This window comes from Anguilla anguilla, chromosome 5, assembly GCF_013347855.1.
Source record: "Anguilla anguilla isolate fAngAng1 chromosome 5, fAngAng1.pri, whole genome shotgun sequence".
In the NCBI taxonomy this organism is placed as follows: domain Eukaryota; kingdom Metazoa; phylum Chordata; class Actinopteri; order Anguilliformes; family Anguillidae; genus Anguilla; species Anguilla anguilla.
The window spans coordinates 53,374,253-53,397,323 of record NC_049205.1 but is presented as its reverse complement, the minus strand read 5'-3'; the positions used below and the strand labels follow the sequence as shown (position 1 = coordinate 53,397,323).

The 23,071-nt window shown below is 45.8% G+C and overlaps 1 protein-coding gene across 4 annotated transcripts in view; it reads left to right on the top strand.

Moving 5' to 3' along the window:
* osbpl5 (oxysterol binding protein-like 5) overlaps positions 1-22,968 on the top strand; it is a 46,586-nt gene extending 23,618 nt beyond the window's left edge. For 2 of the 4 annotated variants that reach the window (XM_035417806.1, XM_035417807.1), the window contains exons 3-23: positions 5,371-5,527; positions 6,170-6,243; positions 8,666-8,746; positions 9,158-9,259; positions 9,378-9,581; positions 9,777-9,861; positions 10,146-10,308; positions 12,692-12,902; positions 13,028-13,212; positions 14,939-15,020; positions 15,191-15,289; positions 15,768-15,864; positions 16,919-17,017; positions 17,173-17,270; positions 17,389-17,478; positions 18,025-18,161; positions 19,075-19,254; positions 19,630-19,759; positions 20,353-20,461; positions 20,567-20,669; positions 20,775-22,968. In XM_035417806.1, the coding sequence (XP_035273697.1) occupies positions 5,371-5,527; positions 6,170-6,243; positions 8,666-8,746; positions 9,158-9,259; positions 9,378-9,581; positions 9,777-9,861; positions 10,146-10,308; positions 12,692-12,902; positions 13,028-13,212; positions 14,939-15,020; positions 15,191-15,289; positions 15,768-15,864; positions 16,919-17,017; positions 17,173-17,270; positions 17,389-17,478; positions 18,025-18,161; positions 19,075-19,254; positions 19,630-19,759; positions 20,353-20,461; positions 20,567-20,669; positions 20,775-20,910 (2,622 nt within the window). In that variant the 3' untranslated portion in view covers positions 20,911-22,968. The remainder of the gene's footprint in view (positions 1-5,370; positions 5,528-6,169; positions 6,244-8,665; positions 8,747-9,157; positions 9,260-9,377; positions 9,582-9,776; positions 9,862-10,145; positions 10,309-12,691; positions 12,903-13,027; positions 13,213-14,938; positions 15,021-15,190; positions 15,290-15,767; positions 15,865-16,918; positions 17,018-17,172; positions 17,271-17,388; positions 17,479-18,024; positions 18,162-19,074; positions 19,255-19,629; positions 19,760-20,352; positions 20,462-20,566; positions 20,670-20,774) is intronic. The other 2 variants (XM_035417805.1, XM_035417808.1) reach the window with 2 other exon arrangements.
* Positions 22,969-23,071: the final 103 nt, after the last annotated feature.

The following is a 23,071-nucleotide window of genomic DNA, read 5'->3' as shown; positions in this document are numbered from 1 at the left end:
CAGCAGTGGTCTGTGGAAATGTACAGCCGAGTCGGGGGGGGGGGGGTGGTGTCACGCTGCTTACTGACCCTCCCCTCCCCCCGGTGCACTGTCAGCCCTACGTTAAAGGCGAAGGTGTGAACTGCGCTTGACCTCCTCTGGCACACGCTGACCCAGATAGCCGGCGGCGGCGTTTCATGCGGACGACGATCGGGCGACAGCGGCTGATAAGGAAAGGAAGTGTGACGGCCGGGTCTTCTCGGAAAAACAGGAAACTGAGCCACTCCTCGCCGGTTCTGAGCTGTACATTTGCTGCCATCGAGCCGCTAATGCTTTTCAGACACGGGGGGGGGGGGGGGAAACCATCATATGGATCAGCATTACGGTTAATAAGCTGGCTTGAAGTCAGTGAGAGGCAGGAACACGTTGGGGCTTTTTGCTCCATTTAGCAGATGCTTTAAGAGGTTGCTGAAAAGGTTATACTCGCCATGTTGCCTACGCTCTGTCTCTGGGTATTTTGTTCACCTGGCGCATCTTAAATTTTGGGCAAACTTGCTGATGTTAAAGTTACTGCCAGGGAAACCAAGCACAAAAAAAGAGTCTGTTTGGTTACTGTGTCACGTGACCTGTGACAACCAATGAGGATAAAGAGCTACTCTGGCTGTGGCCTCATGTGATATTGAAGGCTATCGAACTTGCAAACATGAGATGACAGCACATATTTAGTCCACAATCTGTTCATTTAGCAGGTTGGTCTCATTGTCCTGCCATCAGTCTAAATCTTCATGGGCAGTCGATTGGCAGCTCCAGGAAAACAGTAGGATACTGAGAAATGAAATCAGTTGGTTAGCTGAGTAGGGTTCATCATATTTATAAAGTCATGCTCTGTCAAACCATTAACCACAGGCCATACTCATGCTGATATCACGATAAGGAAAGTTGCAATGACGTACAAATTTTGGCTGCTGACAGCTATAGAAATTAGCAGAGTGCTGTATTTTGGGTCTCTTCAGTGCTTCCTGTGGAGTTGTAAGGTATGAAGGCGAGGATGTTAGCCTGTTAACTTGGCGTCTTCAGTACCCCTTCTGCCCTTTCATTGGTCAGAACTGTTCAGGAGGCAGGTCTGGAGTCAGGTGCTGACAGGCCCCTCTGTGTGTGTTTCTAAAAATGGCCGCCTGGTCTCCAGAAGCCTCCGCCCCTGAGGCCAGGGTGGCAGCTGGCGTTGGGCCAGGCATAGAAACTTTGACAGGAAAACCTAGCGCCACGGTCAGGTTTCCCGAAAAGAGAGGGCTTGTCACCCCCAGCAGGAGCACGCAGGGCCCTATGGAGAAGTGCATGAGGGTCATGGGGACCGCGAACAGGAGCAGCTGGCGGTCAAACCGTGCAGGAATGACTGAGAGAGGTGGAAGTGTCACTGAGGTCAGAGCACCACAATGGAGGCCTCCTGTAGAGGTGAAAACTTGTGTGTGTGTGTGTGTGACTGAGAGCATGCATGTCGTGTGTGGGATTTCTGTGTGTGTGTGTGCGTGTGCATGTGTGTGTTTGTTTCTGGAGTAGTATCTCATGGGTGAAGTATTTTTCCCAGGCCCTGCATGGACGGTGTCATGGACAGTGTGCATGAGATGCAGCTGAACCATGTGACCTTCAGCCAATACCGCAGATGGACCTTCAGGCCCGGCTCCACATGCACAGCCGTTTAGTTTCATGTGTGGTCTGACACAGTTTTTTTTTTTTTTTTTCATGCTGAAAGTAAGCTAGTTGAAGTTTTACCAATAGTCCAGTCCATGAAAAAGATACATTTTCATTAGTATTACTTGGGGAATGTTCTCTCTGAACGTATCTCTAAATCCTCGAAAGTCTCTGTTTTACTGGGTGGCAATTAGTGCAGCTATAGCAGGCTGGATTTGAAACCTGTGTATGCTTGAATAGTCTGAATGCACCCTGGGTCTCTGCTATTGCAGTTACAGATTTTCCACCGGAGAGATGCCATTGATCAGGAGTGAGTCAGTTTTTTCAAAGTGCTTTATTGGCGTGACAAATATAGGTGCAGCTGACTCACAAGCGTGGGGACAATGTAATAGGCCAATTCACCAATTCACTGTAACCTTGAGGAGGGTGCCCCCCCCCCAACCCCAGAATGCTCTCAGCAAGGGGGGGTGGGGCCACAGTGTTCTTTACGTGTGTGGGGGAGGCACATAGCTTCAAATTTGGGAGAAAAAAACTGCTCTTTGGTTACTCTTGATAAAAGTTCTTGCTAAATAAAAGATTGTGTGTCCATACATACTCACACTCAGTGCACTTTCACATCTCAGTTTCATATCACGGTGTGCCTCCTCTTCCCTGGTTGTGCAGACTGAATTTCCCACTAGCTGATCTTACACGCAGTTGTTTTGTGTCAGTATGCGATTGTAGTGCATAAAACGAGAAGTCTACACAGTTTCATGTCCTGTAAACACAACAGGAAAGGAGAGCGAGAGTGCGCAGGGTTTTCTGGGCCATTGGAGCATTGGAGCACAGTGCCCCTGTGTCTTTGCGCTGTAGTGTGAGTGTGCTGGATTGGGAAGAACACAGCACCAGAGTCCCAGGAGGCGGTGGCTGTATCTAACCCCATGCTGTAATGTAGGTCAATGAGCCAGGCCGTAACCACGGGAACAGGGTCTCCTGTACCTTGTGAGAGTGCAACTGCTGCCGTTAATGGTCTCTCCATCACCCAGGGGCCCACCGGCATTTGATCTCGCCGCCCGAAACACGAAGAGCCTGCTGCTCAGTCACCTGTCCGTCACTAATGCGGGGCCCACCTGTCATGATTGCCCTGTCTCATCGGGGGCGATGCTCTCTCCGATTCTGGGAAAGCGCAAACTAACACACCTGTTCCCCTAACGTATGTGCAGCCAGTCAGCGCTTCTTTTCACCCAGCCCTTCCGCCAGGTCTGCTGAATCATTGTGTGTGTGCGCAGGAGTACGTGCGTGTGCACACGTACGCAGCGTATATGCTGATCGCCCAAGCGGAAGAAAGCGTATGGCCGCCTGAATGTTGTTAACCTAAAAATTCATTTACCGAGAACCAGAGCAAATATTAGTGCAGCACACAGTTCCCAGGTGAACACACGGAGCCCTGCTGAACACTGGCTGCTGCACCCTGGGAGGTGAGTGAGGGAACATACACTATATTTAAGTATGTGGACACCGGAACATCACACCTATGTGTACTTGTTGAACATCTCATTCCAAAACCATGGGCATTAGTATGGAGTTGGACTCCCCTTTGCTGCTGTAAGAGTCTCCACTCTTCTGGCTGCTCTGGCTGACATGGCCAAAACCACTAATACTTTTGGAAATGTTGTGTATTTTCTTAGTACGTGGCCAGATTGACTGAGCCAGATTGGGAATTTCCTAGGGGGGGCCACAGAAGACAGACGTCCTTTCCCTGCGAATCTGTGATGAAGTGGCACTAGACGCTTAATCACCACAGATGGCCACGTCCTCGGTCCGGCCTGTCTTGTAGTGGCGATCGACAGCTGAAGTTGTGGGTGACGCATGGAGCTTTTTGAGATGGCCTGATTATGAGCTTCTCATGTGAGTGGGACCAGTAGACTTGTGGAGTCTGTGTAAATTAGCACAAGAACGCGCAGTCCTGGCATGACAATTAAAGGCGTAGTGCCCTCGAAACCCGGAGACACAGCGGGTGGCAATGAATCAGCAGAGCTGTATCCGTCTGAAAGTCCCGTCGGTGTTATATTCGGTTTCCACTGTAAAGTCCACTATCCTCTGCAGCCCTGTGGTAAGAGTTTCTGCTCTCTGTGAGCTTGTATTTGAACCCCCGTGCCGGTGTGCTGGAGCGACGTCATCGAAACGCCGCCAACGTCACCACGACGACGTGCAGGAATCGAGCGTTGCTCGGTTCGCGGGGGGAGCCTGAGGGGCTCGCCCGAGATGAATGGGATCTAATGAGAGAGCAATCAAACCAGCGGCTGTGGCTCTGGCCGCTGGCCTTGCCCAGGCAGTCACCTGAAACGCTTTATGGCCATTGAATTTATGGCGTGAGAACAAGTCTGTGATGAAGCGCTTTTTTTTTTTTTTGCTCTGAGACCGTTCAGCGTCTTTAAGGGTCGCCAGCGCCGGGAGTGCGGCTCGTCAGGCCGCCTCGCGATGAGCTGTGACATCAGAGCGAGCGGGACGAGAGCGAGCGGGCGTGCGCGCGCACACGAGAGGAGGGCAGCGAGCTGATCCCCCAAGCGGCCATCATGCATCGAGCATAGACTGTAGGACAAAATATGGACAAAGTGACTGTGATGTCACCCGGTGACTTTCCACGGGCTTGTGAAAAGCGTTTTGGAACCGTGGAAGTACAGTTTTTGCCCACACTAGGACAAATTGGAGCCAGACTACGCAGTTGGGAAAAGGGGTACCTTTATAGGCTGGGTCAGTCCGGATTGTCTACTAAGCACGTGAGATGCAGTGATGTCAACTGTTCATGATTCATCCACAGAATATTAAAATATTGTCCAAATTACACAATGACTTCATAAAATGTCACATGGAGAGATGTTAGACAAAGAAAAAACACTTACTGCGGCTACATGTTCTCGTGGGAAACAATTATTCACTTTGTATTTTGACCATATTGGTACCATTGGCTTGCATAGAATTGGGAATAGGCTGAAAGACAATCTCTGAGCCAGCCGCACTTCAACAAGACCAGGAAGTGAGCTTCAAAAACAAAGCCTGTTTTTGGGTGTTTGATTTGTACACGTCCATCGTTCAGAAAATTCAGCTTCCACTCCCCACACAGTTGCCCTGGGAACCATAGCATAGCCAAAACGGACTGCCTCTTTAGCATAATGGACTTGGCAGCCATTTGGGATAATTATAATTTCATTGCTTTGAAGGGTTTGCATAAGTGCACTGATCAAAGGCTTGTATTTCAATCTTAATCTTAGCCATAGTTAACACTGTAAGACCACATTAGAGGCTTGCGCAATTTCAGCTGTCAAAATTGTGCCTACGGGTGAGAGGTCTTAACATGGTCCATCTGACTCTGTCGCCATGGTCACCAAGAGGCGAGATGGAGCTGGGCCTCAAGCCTGCTGTAGTGATAAATAGCCATCCACAATGCCCCCCCTCCCCCCCCTGAAGATAATGACCCTGTCCACCAATCACATCACAGTATTATAATCGCACCCCCTGTGGCGGTGGTGTGAATATAATGCTGTGGAAAGGAGACTGGTAACATTTGTGGCGCTACTCTGGGTGGCATCATGACGGGTGTGTTGTTTTCAGTCTGTGCCAGGACGCAGTGTGGCGCTGGCCGTGGTTCCAGACTGCTCCGGTTTGGCTGTGGAACGGGAGTCCTGGTGGTCACGCGCGCGTCGTTTCCCTCCCTTTCTCCAGAAGACGAGCGCGGCCGGCAGGATGAAGGACGAGAGCTTGTTCCGGCGACGGTTCTCGCTCTGCCCGACGGCGACCACCCCGCAGAAGATCGACCCGCGCACGCTGACCCGCAATCTGTCCTACGGAGGGGACCACGACATCTACCCGCTGAGCCCCGGTAACCTCCGAGTTACTGCCGACTCTACTTCAGGACTTAAAGAAAAAGAGAAAAAGAATAGCAGACTTCAATTTCAATTCAGTTAAGATTCAGATATTCTGTTCAGCAGAAGAGTGGTTGCTGGAGAGGGAACTTAAAAATTCGATTTTTAGCTGCTCAGTTGTGTTAATAGATCATAGTAAGTTCAATAACAATGTAAGTTAATTGGCTAACTCTGAAACGTATCGAGCAGCAGCTACATGAGCATACGTTTTTTTTGGTCACCATCACATGCAGTAACATGGATCCCCTCCACCCCTCCACCCAAGCCCTGTCTCCAGTGGTTTCAGCTTCACTTAGGCTATCCATGGTGTACAGCAGTAAGAGTGGCCTGCTGTTTTATAAGACTATCTGCGCATGAGATTGCCCCCCCCACCCCCACCCTGAGGAGGAGGAAGCTTTCTCCCTCACACAGACAGAGAAAACCTGTCAATTTACATCTGAAATCTCACCTCCTCTCCCCTGCCTCCTCCATAACCTGGCTCTCTATGACTCATTCTGCTGGTGCAAACAGAAACCATTTCTGTGTGCCTGTGCGTGTGTGCGTGTGTGTGCCTGTGCGTGTGTGTGTGTGTGTGTGTGTGTGTGTCTGGTGGGTTTCAGGCAGTGAAATGGAGCGAGATGGAGTGGCCATACCAAGGGATGAAGTGAGCCCTGCTCAGTCTCCAACCAGTAAGGTAAGACACAGGCAGTGTCTGAAACAGCCTCCTAACTATTGTGTCCTCCAAATATGTACTGTCTACTAAACATACTGCCGACTGTTTAGTGCATATTTCTTAGTACACAATAGGCAGTATGCAAAAAATATCCTGCATACTATTGCCTCTGCCTCTCTGACTTATGGGATGCAAAGATAGCCTCTTCCACTCCGCGGAGCCATGCCTACTTACCTTTCTCAACCAGTGCACTCAACTGATATACTCAGTAGTAGGCCAGTAAGCAGTTTCGGACATGGCCACACTTGCACGCCATGCGTTCTATAAATGCACACTATGTGCCCTAAAAATCATGTACCCTGCACAACCATGCACCCTACACACTATGGCCCTTACACACCATGCAGCCTACACGGCCTGTGCCCTGTACACCATACACCCAACTATACACCCTACACACTATGCACCCTATATACCATGCAGCCTACACAACAAGCAGCCTGCACTCTCAGTTCATATAAGACAGTAGCTGTGATATATGAAATTTTTCATCATCCAGAAATCAAATTCAGTATGTAGGCCACTGCTGAAGCTGACTGTCCAGCAGGGGGTAGCTGTATGAGTCCATACTGCGCATGAGTTCCTCCTGAGCTCTGAGCCCTAATTATCCTGCCTCTCCTGAGCCCAGACTCATGCCACTGACTCTTTAGGAGGACAGTCGGCCTCATGGGACCCTGATCTGGAAATATATCCATTTAGGCAAAGGCATTTTGTCTCGCTCATCTCAACCGTGATACTGTTCTAATAATAAAATACATTTGAGGTTGTGGGCACTCGGCTGACTATCAGCTTGAGTTGAACCAGATGTGTGTTTGCTTGTCCTTCTCATTCTGTCCCAGAGTCATGTGCATGTGAGGTCCAGGCCGTTTTGTTCTTCAAGGTTGTCCTGAAAGCATGTGCCCACCCTGCATGGTGGCCTAGGACTGAGAGTGCCAGGCTGTTTTACACAGATGAAGTCAGGGGCTGTCAAGTGCCTTGTAATCCTGCTGGAACTCTGTGTTTCAGTGTTGTGATCCTTCAGAAGATGCACCATGTGACCAAAAATATCTGGACACCCCTTGGTCTGGGGCTGTTTTTCATGGTTTGCACTAGGTCCATTAGTTCCAGTGAAGCAAATCTTAATGCTACAGCATACAATCACATTCTAGATTATTCTGTGCTTCCCCAAAGGTATAGCAGCAAACAGTGGACCAACTCCATTTTAATGCCCATAATTTTTAATGAGATGTTGGATGTCAGGTTTCCACAAGCTTTTAGCCATATAGTGTACATTCAAACTCTACGCTTTTACATTAAGCCTTGTATGAGACTGTGCATTAATAGGAACATTTGCTAGTGCAGCTCTACACAGCTCAATACAGCTGGATTTAAGTTAAATAAAGTTAGTTAAATAAAGTCTGCATCTCTCTCTCCTCTCTTTCCTCCTCTGCACATGCCACATATAAACCCCTCACTCCTCTCCCCACACTTGGCAGGACGTGCCTTTCCGTAGGTGTGTTTAGTCATGAGTGGTGGAGTTCAGGTATGAATGAACGCAGTTGCAGCCCTGTTATTCAGGGGGTGTAAAATGGACCTGTCTGGGTGGGACCGGATTGTGTACAGATTGTTTCTTGGCATCTTGCGGGTGGGATCTGGATGCTGAGCATGTCAGGGACTGCAGGGCCTATATGAGCTGATGGCTCTGAGGGTTGCCAGATGGAATGTCCTGCTAATGTTCATGTTCTGACCATAAAAGCTAATTTCATCTTCTTGCCATGACAGAGACGGCGCTGTAGACCTGTAATATGATTCTGTAAGACTTTCTGTTTTGTGGTTTTTTTGTTGTACTGTGTTGTATTCTATTCCATGCCGCAATGTCTTGGCTTGGGTTTCTGTAATAGAAGCGATTCCCCTGATGAATTAAGGTAAATGAAAAGAAAATCTGCTGGATTTCAGAGCAGGGGTATGCGTCGTGGTTTGGAATAGAATCCTAACTGTGTCGGAGCCGAATGCGGTGGGGAATCCCACAGGACATCGTGTGATTGGCCTGTTTCCCTCTGGCAGAAAGGGTATCAATTGGCAGTGCTGCGCAATAGCTATTCCGCTGGTCCGGCAGGTATCCATGTTTATGTAAAAATATAAGGTAACAAACCTGTTAAAGTGTAATGTCCTGTCCTATTCATGAGCTAAGAAACAGGTCAGCGACATATTACAGCTACAGGCGCCCACAGCTTTGCCTACCTGGCTTATAAATTGCTGCTGCTTCAGAAGTTACGTCTGGGATAAAGTTCCGTCTCTGTGAGTCGTAGGACTACTCGTGTCTCTCTGCAATGAGACGCGCACTTATCTCTCCCGCTCTGTTTGCACCCCCGCCCTCCCTCCCTCCCTCCCTCCCTCCCACCAGATGGAGCTGAGGGTGTTTAACGGCCACGAGAAGGACTGTCCCTCCCCCACAGAGAAGCTCGCCCGGAAAGAGTCGCTCAAAGTAAGCGCCGCTCGCCGTCTCTGGGGTCAAAGAGCGCTTGTGAAAGCCCCGGAACACTGCAGAAATTGTGATGGCCGTGTACATTTAGCCTGAGTATCAGCCGTCTGTGGAAAAAAAGCAACAGCATCTGCGTACGTTCAGCCAGCCACTTCTGTCATTTTGTCTCTTCACACGTGGACCCCTCCCTACGCAACCAAATATGAGGGAGCCTTGCAAGAAAACTAAACTATGGCGTACTAAAAAGTAGCTGAGCTGATGTTTGCGGCTGGCCCTCTCAGTGTTTTTGACTATAGCTCCTCCTAGTGGCTGTCAGACATAGCATCAAAGTCTCTATTATACTGTATGATGAGATTCATAAGGATAATACATGATAAAGTTTTATGACTATCTTTCTCAATTTGTCCTGTTCAGCTCCAAAAGAAGAATTACAGACAGGAGAAAAAGAGGGCAGCCAAAGAGCTCTCTAGTGCTCTTAAGGACCCCAGTGTAATCCTCATGTCCAACTGGCTGAAGGTCTGGTATCCTTCCCCGAATATTTTGGTGTCCGTTAATAAAAGAAATTAAAATAATAATAATAATAATAATAGCAGAAGTCTATGGGTTTAATGTGGTGCTGTGTTTTTTATTGCAGATCCGTGGCTCTTTGAAGGGCTGGACCAGGATGTGGTGTGTGCTAAGGCCTGGGGTTCTTCTGATCTACAAGACCCCGAAGGTGGAGCCCTGGGTGGGCACTGTCCTGCTCAACGCCTGCAGGCTCATCGAGAGGCCCTCCAAGAAGGACGGCTTCTGCTTCAAGCTCTACCACCCGCTGGACAAGTCCATCTGGGCTGTGAAGGTGAGCTGTAGCTCTCACTTGGACATGTCTTTACCTGTCTGTGTGTCTCTTCGGTAAATTTTTTTACTCAAAAAATTAGTAATGTGTGTATATTTATACATATAGGAATATATTTAGAGTTTTCATATTTCTTGTGTGTGAAAAGCAAGGTGTGTTGCAGTGAGTAATATTAGTTATATGTGTCTATACCCACAGGGCCCTAAAGGGGAGAATATGGGCTCCTTCACACAGCCACTGCCCAGTAGCTACCTGATCTTCAGAGCTGCGTCTGAGTCTGACGGTAAGAACCTGGAATTGTGAAAATGTATGTGCAAATGCGTGTGTGTGTGTGGTGTATGTATTTGTGTGTGTGTGTGTGTGTGGTGGTGTATATGTGTGTGTGTGTGTGTGTGTGTGTGTGTGTGTGTGTGCGTATGTGTGTGTGCGCATGCGTGTGGTGTGGGAATTTGTGTGTGCGCATGTGTGTGTGCTCACACATGCGCCTGTGTTTGTGTGTGTGAGTGTGTTTGTGCGTGCGTGCGTGCGTGTGCGTTTCCTTACTGTATCTCTGCCCGTCTGCTTCAGGCCGGTGCTGGATGGATGCCCTGGAGCTGGCCCTCAGCAGTTCCAGCCTCTGCAGACTGAGCAGCAGGTCTGGCTGCGATGCTGACCTCAGCTGCGCATCAGAGTCTGCCCACATTCTCTCCCTGCTGCAGGCCTCCCCCCTCTCCGACAGCCAGCTCTTCCAGTGAGTCTGACAGCTGTAGATGTGTGTGTGCGTGAGTGTGTGTGTGTGTGTGTGTGTGCGTGAGTGTGTGCGCGCACGCAAGCCATGAGCAGCCATGTGTGTACGGGTTATCACGTATGGATGTTTGTCTGTGCATGTAGATATACGTTACATTTTCCTATAAACAGCGTATTCATTTTGAGGTGTGTTTGTCTTGTTTTTTTGGATGCAGACACAGATTAGCTAGTCTTTATGGTATGCGTATCATTTGATACAGTGGGTTAAATTAACAGAGTGAGATCATATAAAGAACAGCAAATCCCTGCAATGTTAGTTTATCGGCAGTTTATCAGCAATGTCCACAGCTTGCTGTCAGACACCCCCCCCCCCTCCCCCCAGTGCTTGCCTGTGCAGTCATCTGCTCTTCCCCTTTGCTGCTGCATTCCTCCCAGCCAGTAAGGCTGGCTCCAGGGGGTCATGTGACCTGGAGAGAATCAGGAAGAGACAAAGAATATGAACCTTGCCCAACCCTGCGAGAGACAGAGAGGGAGTAAGCAACAAAACATTCCCTACACAGGAAGTAGCAGAAGCCAGAGAAGCAGGTTACGTTCACAGCTCTCCTCATTGTCAGTTATTTCCTGTCCAAGGACTGGAATAATTTAGAAAGCAATAACACGATAAGGTGTGATATTGCCTTCATAAGTACTGTAGCCTGCTTTCCTCAGACGTACCTGAGAAGTTGCTTTTTCTTCACAGGTAAGGTAGCATAACCATTTCATGACTGCTTACGACTGCATTAGCGTTAACTGGTGGAGAACCAGGGCAGAGGAAAAGTGTATGTCTTCAGGTCCTCAATGTGCGGAAACTTGCTCGCTGTCTCTTTTACGGGTATTGTGAATGAGACCCTGGGTGTAATGAGATACTATAATGGCAGGAATGAAAAGGTACTTGACAGATTAGACTGCGGGTGGACGGGCTCTTCCAGTAGCTGCAGTAGTGACACGATGTCTGGTTTGTTAGTTAATTTGCTTGTCTGCAAAAATATTTTTTGAGGATCATTTGGCTAAGATTTGAGGTCTGTCTTACAGTACAGCATGGCGCAATGGTCTTGGTCTACTGAGTATTTGACCTTGTAAATATTGGCAAACAATATTCAAATCATGTGAAGGTTACTGTTAGGGTACTCCGGTAGCAGATTTTTTTTTGAATTTTGGTGTCTTATTGCAGATATTCAATATCTTGCAGATATTCAAAACTACAAGATATTCAAAACTACCTTTTCTGGCTCTGTTGCATGTAATGGAGAAACATTGTATAACAAAACTAAAACAGCAATTATTTGCTCACAAGCTGCTGATGTCAGTAAAATAATGTGGAAATAATAATAATTGGAAGGCTTGTTGCTGGGCTCTGAAACACTATAACATTCCACACTGCTTCACATTTCACCTCAGTAAACAACGCACACCTATGAGATCGGTTCTCTCTTGAAAGAGATTGGTGAGGATAGTGTGTCAAGACCTTGTTAGCCTTTACCTGTCTGCATCGGTAGCCTTGAGCTATCTGTTCTGGTATCAGGCTATAGCCTTTATCTCTCCTTTGTATCTCCTTTAGCTCTCAATGAACAGCTACAGACATTGTTATCATAAGTATGCTGCAGAAAGTGGACTCTATTTGTTTGGCACCTGTTCCAATGAGTGAGTTAGGTGCTTCACCAGGGTTCTGGTGAGTTTGTTTGATTTGTTGGAATATGTTAGTGTGTTGGCAGGGTTAGCTGAAGGCCCTGGTCTCACCACCTTTTTGTGACCTCGTGGTTATGGCACGTTGACTGTAATTAAACAAACCTGTAGGTTAAGTTAAACTGTATTCGCTGAAAACTGATTACACAAACTTAAAAGGGGCCTGACCATGTCTATCACTATGGACCCATACCCTGAGCCAATCAGAGGAGGATGTGCACCTCCTCTTGAGTCTGATAACTCCTAAGGTTCCTTCCTGTATGCTATCAAGAGAACATTTCCTTTCCACTGTGGCCTTTGGCTTGCTTTGTGTGGGTTTAGGCCAGTGTATACTGTGATGCATATTGTGACTAATCCTTTGTAAATGTTGTAATAACATTTAATCGATTGATTGTCCAGTGGTTCCCAAACCCCTCCTTGGTTACCCCCAGCCGGATCCAGGTATTTGATGTGTTCCACCTCAAGCACACCTGATACAACTAATCAACTCTTTGGAAACTTTGGAAACAATCATCTTTAGGACAGTCTTGTGTGTTTAATATTACGGAATTGTGGTGCTGTTATGTGTTGTGATGCTCTGGGAGTGACTGGGTACAGTGAGCAGCACTGTATTATTTTTGGGTCTACGTCATTTCGGTTGTTTCCTTTGTTGTGGCTTTGTAAAGGCTGAATGAGTCCATGTTGGAAAACAGACCCATGGAGACTGATGGCTACTCCGACAAGTCAGAAAGGGATGCTCAGGAGGAGTCTGACAACGGGACCAATGAGAATGGGGGGAGGCTAACTGAGGAAAGTGATGTGGACCAATCGGAAGAGCTTTCTCCTGGCCCCCAGGCCACTGCCTATGTTGAGCAAGCCCAGGAGGAGATGGGAGAGGTGAGCAGCAACAGGTGTAATGCCTGGAGCATCATTACAGCTATTATACATGGATTATAATGGCTGTCTGGAAAATCAAAATTTTTGAAAGGCTTGGACGTATATGATGAAATATGTATTCATAGGCAGGTGAGGCGGCTCAGGTGGAGACCGTTTCAGAGGAGAATAAGGGTCTGATCTGGACCCTGCTGAAGCAGCTCCGCCCCGGAATGGACCTGTCCAAGGTGGTGCTGCCCACCTTCATTCTGGAACCACGCTCCTTCCTGGACAAGCTCTCAGACTACTACTACCATGCCGACCTCCTCTCACAGTAAGCCAGCTAAGTCCCCTTACAGTACCTCCTCTCACAGTAAGCTAGCTAACTCCCCTTACCTCTTCTTACAGTGAGCTAGCCAACTCCCCTTACCTCCCCTCACAGTAAGCTAACTAACACTCCTTACCTCCTCTTACAGTAAGATAGCCAACTCCCCTTACCTCCTCTCACAGTAAGCTAGCTAACTCTCCTTACCTCCTCTTCCAGTAAGATAGCTAACTCCCCTTACCTCCTATCACAGTAAGGTAGCTACCTCCCCTTACAGTACTTCCTCCCACAGTAAGCTAGCAAACTCCTTTTACCGGACATCCTCCAACAGTAAGCTAGCCAACTCGCCTTCCTGTATCTCCTCCCACAGTAAGAGCTAACTCCCCTTACAGCCTCCAACTGTGAGCAAGCTAACTCCCCATGCTGAGCAAGCTAATTTCTTACCTCCATGTCTTTGTATAATCCCCTCCCCTTTTTCATGTCTGTCACTGGCTTGCTGAACATAATTAACACAGCAGTTTGCTAACAGTAATGAATTATTGATTGGCTGCTGTAAGGCCAATTCAGTAAGCATTACATTACAACTGTGGTAGGAACAGATCTATTTCCATTCTTCACTTCAAACACAAAGCTGTAAAAAATTAAATGTGAAAAATTCCAGTGTGTTTCTTTTTCTGTTTGTTATTGATTGAAATTCCAGTAAATGGCTAAATAAATATTCCAGTGTGAGAAATGTTAGTGGAAGATTAAGTGAGGGTACGGCATTGGGGACACACACAACCTTTAAAAGTCCTGAGCCAGTTTTTCCTGATCTACATGTCTGACAGCTTTACCACAGATGCCCGGCAGCAGCAGCTCCCATTACCGAACTCAGCGGTTCTCAGACGCAGTCCTGGGGGACCCTTGTATATGCTGGTTTTCGTTCCAACTAGAGTTGCAGTCCCGGAATTTTAGCAAGCTGTTCATTTTTGTTAATTAGGTGCTCTCCATGTTTAGAGGGATTATTTTCTCGCTTGAGCCACATTATGTAAGAAGTAGTTATGCATGCCATGACGACTAAAATTCCTGTGTTCTCCTTGTGCTTATTGTTTTATATTGCAAACTGTTGCATGAAAATGGGGTAACAGTTTGTAACTGGTCAAACCAAAGACTGAGGTGAATCAATAGGCTCCTAATTAAGGTGTTGAAAACGTGTTTAAGCTCTTTAATTATTATATCCTTAATTTAACACAATGCAGGTTTGGCACATTATAATTAGTTTTGTATTGAATTGTTCATTATCCACTAAATGGTTAGTTTTACTGGCCACATGTCCTCACTTTTACCAATTAGGAGGCTTGATACACACCTGTCTTTTATTTGATCAGCTAAAACATTTTTACCTATCTGCATGTAATAGCTATTTCTGACAATGTGGCTTAAGAGGGTAAATAATCCCTCTAAATATGAAAAGTGAATAGCTTGTTAAAATTCTGGGATTGCAGCTGTGGTTGGGACAACATGTATAGTGGTACCACAGAATCGAGTTTCTTAACCACTGGTCTAACTCATTTTGTAGGAAAAAATATTTTCTTTCTTAAATTACACCGCTTGGTTAGCATGAGGATCAGAGACAATTTTGTACCTTAAGAGTGCTGTTTTTGATGTAATTATGAGGAAGAGATATTTCTTTATCTGTAAATGAAAAATGAGAAGGAATAATCTGATATCAGTCCTGTACTTTTGCCCTGCTCAGAGCGGTAGCAGAAGAGAGCCCCTACTGTCGGATAAAGCAGGTCCTCAGGTGGTACCTGTCTGGCTTTTACAAGAAACCCAAGGTGAGATCCGTGTTCGCTGTGTTTGTGACTGTTTCGTCCATCTTGCCACTAGCTCTGGTGGAACCACTTTCCGCTTATTCCGCACGCACACAGGTATTACCTGCTTATGAGTGTAAAACATGAGAGCAGCTGCACTGTGTTCATTGTGACATATCTGTGTTCGTTTACAGGGTCTGAAGAAGCCATATAATCCAATCCTGGGGGAGGTATTTCGATGCTGCTGGCTACACACCCAGTCTGACAGCTGTACCTTTTACATAGCTGAGCAGGTTAGACCCCACCCCCTAGCAACTACTGCAACCTAAGACATCTGTATAATTTAACATACAATAGCTAGGTTTATAGATTTAATGCAGACTTTAATAAATCGAGCAAGTGTTTGAAAATTAACCTTGAGTGAAAGCATTGATTGGACTTACTCTACTACGTGTGCACCATGAATCATTATATACTTTAAGGCTGATTCATAAATACTTATTGCATACTGTACATGTTCTGTAGATTTTATGGTTTATATATTGAATCACCACATGTGCCTGTTTCGTGTATACAAAGGGGCCTCCTGCTGATGTTGATAGCACAGACTGCAGGGTTTTTTCAGTTCTGTCATGACACTGTGAGCTTTCAGGCAATATTTCAGTTTTTTGACACTGTAATGCAAAGCTGCGTATATGACTCTTTGTGAAAGAGCTGGTCAGATGTGCTTCGGGTGAAAACGGGTATTTCCATCTGTCTACCTGTGTGTAGGTGTCCCACCACCCTCCGATCTCTGCTTTTTATGTGTGCAACAGGAAGGATGGCTTCTGCATTAACGGCAGCATCCTGGCCAAATCCAAGTTCTATGGTAAATAAGTGTATTTATCGTTGTGTCATTATTATACAATTTCACCCTCAGTCATCAGTGTCCGGTATACATCAGTGCTGTGCCCTTGATCATGAATGTCTAATATATGTTATTAGTGAACCATTATTAGTATACAGTATGCATCATACTGCCTCATCGATCATTAGACTATGGTACAAATCAGTTCTGCGCTATTGATCATTGGTAAGGCTGGGTATTTGTCATGGAAAATATTGGCAGAAATCATTTTTTAAGATGAATTTATTTGATTAGTAGATCTCATGTGCAGCAGAGAGAATCGATTTAAATAACACGTGCAACTGTAGCAACAGTAACACGCGCTTGAAGTTCCAAAATAGCTCTCTCTCTAACTGGCTACTAGGAACAAATAGCCTTGGAGTTAAATACTGATAGGCTTGTGCATTTAAGCTGTTTTACCTGTTTTAATATTGATAGAAATAGAGCATGATCAAACTGCTTTACTAAAACGAAACGCTGTTAAAAACACTGTTTTTATTTCTTTTGAGTCTGTTTTTGTATACAACATGTTGTACTTGTGCTAGGTTTTGTCTTTGATGAAGTGCCACTGAAGGGTTACCACAATGGGGGAAGGAGCACTGGGCATCAACATTGTAGGCAGGGGTCGTCAAACATGTTTGCAACAACTAACAAGGACAAGAATCTTGATCCCAGTACATTCCACAATCTGTATACATTGTTGCACTTCGTTTCTCCCAGCATTTGGCAACATTGTTAATTGCATATGCCTATACAAATAACACTGCAGGCTACCTTCAGGTTGACCGTTACTGTCCAAAACTGCAAAACAAAACACAAAGCACTAAAAACTGAGAAAAATGGCAAAAAATTGTGAAAGTCATGATTCCAAAAAGATGGGGGGAACAATCACAGAATCCGTGACACCTGAGAAGTCCTTGACAAGCACCCAGCCTTAATCACTGGCATTTGTCTCCCATTTAAGAAAGCTGTCCGTTTGACCTCTTCATGCCTTCAAGCACATCCGGCCACACGTCCGTTCGCTGTTCCCCTGCAGGTAACTCTCTGTCGGCGATACTGGACGGAAAGGCCAGGCTGATGTTCCTCACACGCGATGAGGAGTACGTCATTACCATGCCTTACGCTCACTGCAAAGGTACTGCCACGCAGCTCCATATGCAGCTGGTTTACACTGCTCTGCGCACATCGGGATAAGGAGCTGTTTGAGATGTATTTAAACTGGGCTTTGTGCTGTTCAGTTTTAATGCAAAAAAAAAGTCTTATGTACTTAATACACTCTTGTGCTCACAGGTATTATATATGGCACGATGACCTTGGAACTGGGAGGGAAGATCACCATTGAATGTGAGAAGACGAGATACTTTGCAGAACTGGAATTTAAACTGAAGGTGTGTTTTTATTAGTATTAAGGGCGTTTCTCAGTGTGTATTTAATAATGTTTAAGATTTAATGCAAACATTAAGAAGACAAACAGTTGAAAGCTGTCTTTGTCTTGGACCTTACCAGCCATTCCTGGGCAGTTCCTGCAATGTGAACCAAATCACAGGGAAGATCCGCTCGGAGGAGGACGTGCTGGCCACTGTAGATGGACACTGGGTGGGTGATCCATCTCCTCTTTTATACGCCTCATTTCGGCACCTGTCAGACCTCTGCCCCATGTGAGAGATATTATCTGTCATACCTTCAAAAGAAAAATCGAAAGCTCATGGTTTTTTGTGCTTTAGATGGCTATAGATTTTTACTGATGGAATCTGCTTTTCTGATGTTATACCTAAGTCTTACATACCTAGGTCTTGGGATAAGGAATGTTTTTTTGTGTGTTCATTTGTTTTGTTTTTTTTACACAGCTGGTTCCTATGTATCTAAAAAAAAAAAAACTCACACAAAACTGAGAAATGCTGTATTTGGTATTTAGCCAATTTTATGTGCAGAAAAGAATGGGGTGTTCAGTTATCAGCAAAATTTTTATTCATTTAAAAGCTCTAAAGTGCATTATGCATGTTACAGAATGTGCAATAGCGGTTCTTAGTATAGCACTAGATTTCTGTAGCATGTAGGTGCTCTAGCTCCTGCTGTAGTGGCTGTATGTGAGAGCCCAGCTGTGGGTTGTGTGCTGAGGCTGTGCTCTGCTGGTGTTCCCAGGATGCAGAGGTCTTACTCCACGAGAAGAAGACCGGCCACCAGGAGGTGCTGTGGAGCCCCAGCCCGGAGGTGCGTCAGCAGCGCCTGAAGAGGCAGGTTGTGCAAGCCGACCAGCAGTGGGAGTTTGAGTCAGAGAGGTAAAGTACATCACCACTCATTTTCCAGCACAGTACTGTGACTGTCCTAACGTTTCACAGCACCAACCCATACAATTATGCACTTACTGTATGTCGCTTTGGATAAAAGCATCTGCCAAATAAGTGTAATGTAATTAGCAATCCAATAAAATTGCAATAGTCAGGCTTTGGCCCAATGTGTTAACATCCATTCAAAATACTTTTATGTGTCTGTGCTGACTACCAATAGCAGCCCATGTCAGATTTAAAGCATTGGTTCACACCTACAGGGCTCAGTCAGGGACTGTGTGGTCTTGCATCACATGCGATCCAGCCTGGTTCTGCTAGCCTTGTTTCTGCACTCACAGATAAGCGCATGTGCCAGATGGTTGAATGTGAATGAAAATGCACAGCACAGCACTTTAGGAAGCATATTTCACTGCACTGTGGGCATTTAAGTGCGTCACAACATCGCTTTCAATGAGATGACTGCAAATTACTGTAATCACTTACAAGTCCCATTACATTCATGAAAAGATCGTTTTTCAGTAATGAGGCTAAAAGATTCAGAGCACAGCCTCCATTGCAAAACGGCTGTTCAGCAGAAATGTTTGAATCTTTGGCCTCATTTGTATCGAAGTTGATTTCAGTAGCTTTTTTAATGTTTTTTTCCCCCGCCCTGGGCATGTCAAAGTGTCCCTGAGCAAGACACCTAACCCCTAACTGCTCTGGTGAATGCAAGGCATCAATTGTAAAGCGCTTTGGATAAAAGCGCTATATAAATGCAGTCCATTTACCATTTAAATCTAAAGGCTGGCACTACAGCCATGTAAAACCCTTTCTGGCATCACTTTTTCACCACTTCACATCTGAGCTTTCCTGGTGATTCCTGCCATTGTTTACACCGCGGGTGGCTCTTGTGCGCCCTCCTCAGGCTGTGGCAGCACGTGACCAGTGCCATCTTGAGCCGGGACCAGGAGCGTGCCACGCAGGAGAAGTTCGTCCTGGAGGAGGCGCAGAGGAAGGAGACTCGCGAGCGAGGGGACAGGGCATGGTCGCCCCGTCTCTTCACCCTGGACCCCGTCACCAACGACTGGAGCTACAAATACGCAGAGTATGTACACACCTTAGCACAGGGGTGCCCTATCTTATCCGAAAGGGGCCAACGGGGTTCAGGTTTTCCTTTTAGCACAGCACTATGACTCCCCTGGTTCAACTAATTAACTTATAATGGCCTTCAATTATGACCTTGACAAGTAAAATCAGATGTCTTATTGCTGGGCTAAAACAAAGACCTGCACCCACACTGGCCCTTTTCAGGTTAAGACTGAATATCTCTACCTTAGTATGTAATGCAAAAGTGTAGCAGCAGGGAGGTTGTGGACCCACACCTTTCAACATTACTCCATTTGAATATTGGAGAGTCCACCGAGCCTTTTTACACAGGTCCGCTGTGTAAATGGCGCTCTAGATGAGTTTTGTGCTCCAGCACCAGGCCCTGGGATCCTGACACCAGCCTGGTCCAGTTTGAGAAGGACGGGGTGATCCAAACCAGGGAGCACAATCGGCGCCGGCACAGACGCCACTGCTACAGCCAGAACTGGGCTGCGAAGCAGGAGGTGAGCGCTACCACCCCTTGCAGCTAGTGGGCGCCAACCAGAACCACCGGCCCCATTCTCTGCATCACCTATATCGGACTTCGGTGTTGAAATAACAGCCATTCACTGATAACCAGCTCAGTTTCTAAAGTCGTTCATAATACAATGTCCAAACCGAAAACATTGATACTGAGTACCCATCACTGCTTGAAGGAGCAAACGTGACAGTCTCAATCTGAATGAATGGATGAATGAATGAAATATATACCCTGGCTGAACACATCCCATTCCTAAAAGGTCCCATAACTTTTTAAGCCATTTACTGTATCATTCATTACAGGATATCCAGACCAGCAGGGTAATAATTTACCACAACAAAGTATTAACTTAGACATAACATAAGGACAGGAGAGTGGTAGAAACAGATGGAGACAGATTAAGAGACTACAGACAGGGGAATATGTAACAGTGTATAAGAGACTTTGTGTGAACTGACATGCTCTTTTGGGCTAATGTGCTGCTGTACTTGAACATACTCCTTCATTTGGCATTCACTTAGCCAGCTCATTGGCCCTTACAACTCCTCTGTTCTCTGTTGGGCATGTCCAATGCAGGCACAGGTCAGACACAGGAAGTCCAGCAGTCAGCCGTCCAGCTGCAGCCAGAACACAGAGAGCAGCAGCACCACACCGGAACCCACACAGGAGTCCTCCGACAACGAAGGCAAGTGGGCGGGGCTGGCGGGTTCAGTGAGGGCGTTCTGACTGGCTGCATTCGTGTTCCATCATCCGACTGTTCTTTTGTGACATCACCGTTTCCCCGCCCCAGGATTCCTTACCCAGTGTGGCAGGTGCAACAGGGGGGTGAAGGACATTGCTGAACTTGTGGCTTCCGTAGCATCCATACAGAAGACACAACAGGATATCCGCAGGTGAGGCGCGCCACAGATCTTACCTGCTTTTCCTCAGTATGCTCTGACTGCATTATTGCTGACTGCGTTTGTGTCTCCCGATTGTCTTTTGTCTTCCGGTGCCAGAAACCTGTGTGCCCTGAGCCAGCAAATGTTCCAGCGTAGAAACGCGGAGGAGAGCAGCACCCTGAACGGCCGTCACTGCCTAGTCCTGCTTTTCCTGCTGCTACTGCAGTTGCTCATCAACTACATGTTCACATGAGGAGCGCCACACAACTACCCGCAGTACTCCGCTCGTCCACTAGGGAGGCACCAAGCACTTTGCACGAGGACATGCGATGAGGACAACGACTTTTTACAAAAACAAAAAAGAAAATAACAAATCAATATAATGTATTTTTTATTTGACAATTTTAAAATTCCTTCACTTCTATGATGGATGTACATTTTTAAAGTCTGAGCAATACTGTTTCTGTTCCGGTTGGACCCAGCCCCAGAGGGCAATCTCTTCTCCCTTCCACTCAGAACTTTGGGCCTTAATGCTAAAGCCAAAAAGATTCAGAAAGCAACATATACTGAACTTAACTACACTTAAGTTGTGTAATTCTGTGTTTTTATAAAAAAAAGACATGTTTGTATAAAGGTAGGTCTCGCCTTTTTAATAATGATTGCTTACCAACGTAGTATTTATAATCTTTAAAGAAAAGAGTACATGTTTACACGTTTTTAATGTACAGCAGAAGTGTATCTGGAGAAGCAGGTTTTTCTGGTGGAAGCACTACTTCATGTCCTTTTAGGATAATGGAAATAGAAAGGTTAGAGGCTGTATTAGAGATGAGTTGCTGGGTTGTGATTGTGTCACGCTTGCTCAGCATCAAGATGAAAAAGGCTAATGAATGACTGAATGAATGAATGAAGATGAGAGGAGAAGTAAAGTTCTAGCATGTTTTCTAGTCTGAGTGAGGGCAGATGAACCCCTGAATTCATGTTAAAATCAGGCGATTTTCATGTGAGGACTGCCTAAGCTGCACTAAGATCATCTTTAGTCATGCCAGGAAATAAGATTTCATTCTGGTCCTCCTGTGTGGTTTACAGTTGCAGAATTGCTCCAAATTGATTACATTGAACAAAAGGCACCATACAGAAGAACATTATGCTATGGAAAAATTGTTGCCCACATAGATTAATTTCATTCATACAAAAGTGTTCAGTATAATTGACATGAGTTCAGAGTTTTAATGTTTTTTAAATGTATTTATTTGATTATACGTTTGGTTTAAGATCCACTTGTTGTATACTGTATAATATTCATCCATGTTTAAAAAATGAAGGCTCCCTGTCTTCAGCATCAGGGTTCTTGTGTTACACCTGACCAGGATAACCCAGGTGGGTTATGATTTTTTTTTTTTTCCCACATTTTTAGGGACACATTTTTCTACGTTTTGTAGAGGTTGTAAATGGCCGCGCAACTCTTTCAAAGAGGGCACAGAAACCGTCAGTGAATCGCAATGGATTTTGAGGCTAGTGGCCACTGCAAACAAATGGCATTTCATCTGCGGGCAGCAAGGTCTTCATGCTCAGTCACTCTGGATCATGCATATAAAATTTGTGTATGATGTTTTTCTGCATTAAATCTAGGAAGGGACTGTGTACAATAAATGGCTGCTGTGGATAAAATATGATGCCCACAATTGTCCTGCAAGGAATCTCTGGGCACAAATGTTTGGAGAACTCTGCAAACCTGGTGTTAGCTGTTGGGGAGCGTATTGGAAGTACCGTCAAGTAGTCACTATCAGAACAAGGGGAAGGTAACAATCACAGTGAAATGTATATCATTTTCTCAACAAGGTTAACCTTCTTCTAGATATCGCAAAAGCACCAGGTTCATCATCACCTGCTCATCAGCACTTCTTTTAAAACCTTCTGCAACATGAACGGACTGGTGGACAGACAAAAATAGGATTCAGTTTTAAACACAAAATAATGAAATATGTAGGCTACGTGTAGCCCAGGGTAGCCCACAGCACAAGGTTATTGTATGTATGGGCTATAACACTTGACCCTAAGTGTGCATCACTCCTGATGGTGAAATGGGTGATGTTGATGAGTGTTTTATTTTTCATGTATTGTAATTTGTACATGTATCCTTTGATGGTCTGTTCATTCCCCATGTTTCACTTTCTGTTGACTAGAAAAGAAAAACAGTATTGTGGGTCAGCTGGTCCATTGTCCTTACAACACGGGGCCTTGAAAATGGATTGTAGTTCAAATATGATTGTCACAATAAAAAAGTAATGCTAAAGCACACTCTGGAGACTAATCTGGTGAGAGACTGAATGACTAGCAGGCTTAGTCGCGAGTGGCCTATAGTGTAACAGTTGCAAACAGGAACGCAGTTGATAGGGTTGTAACGGTTAAAAAAA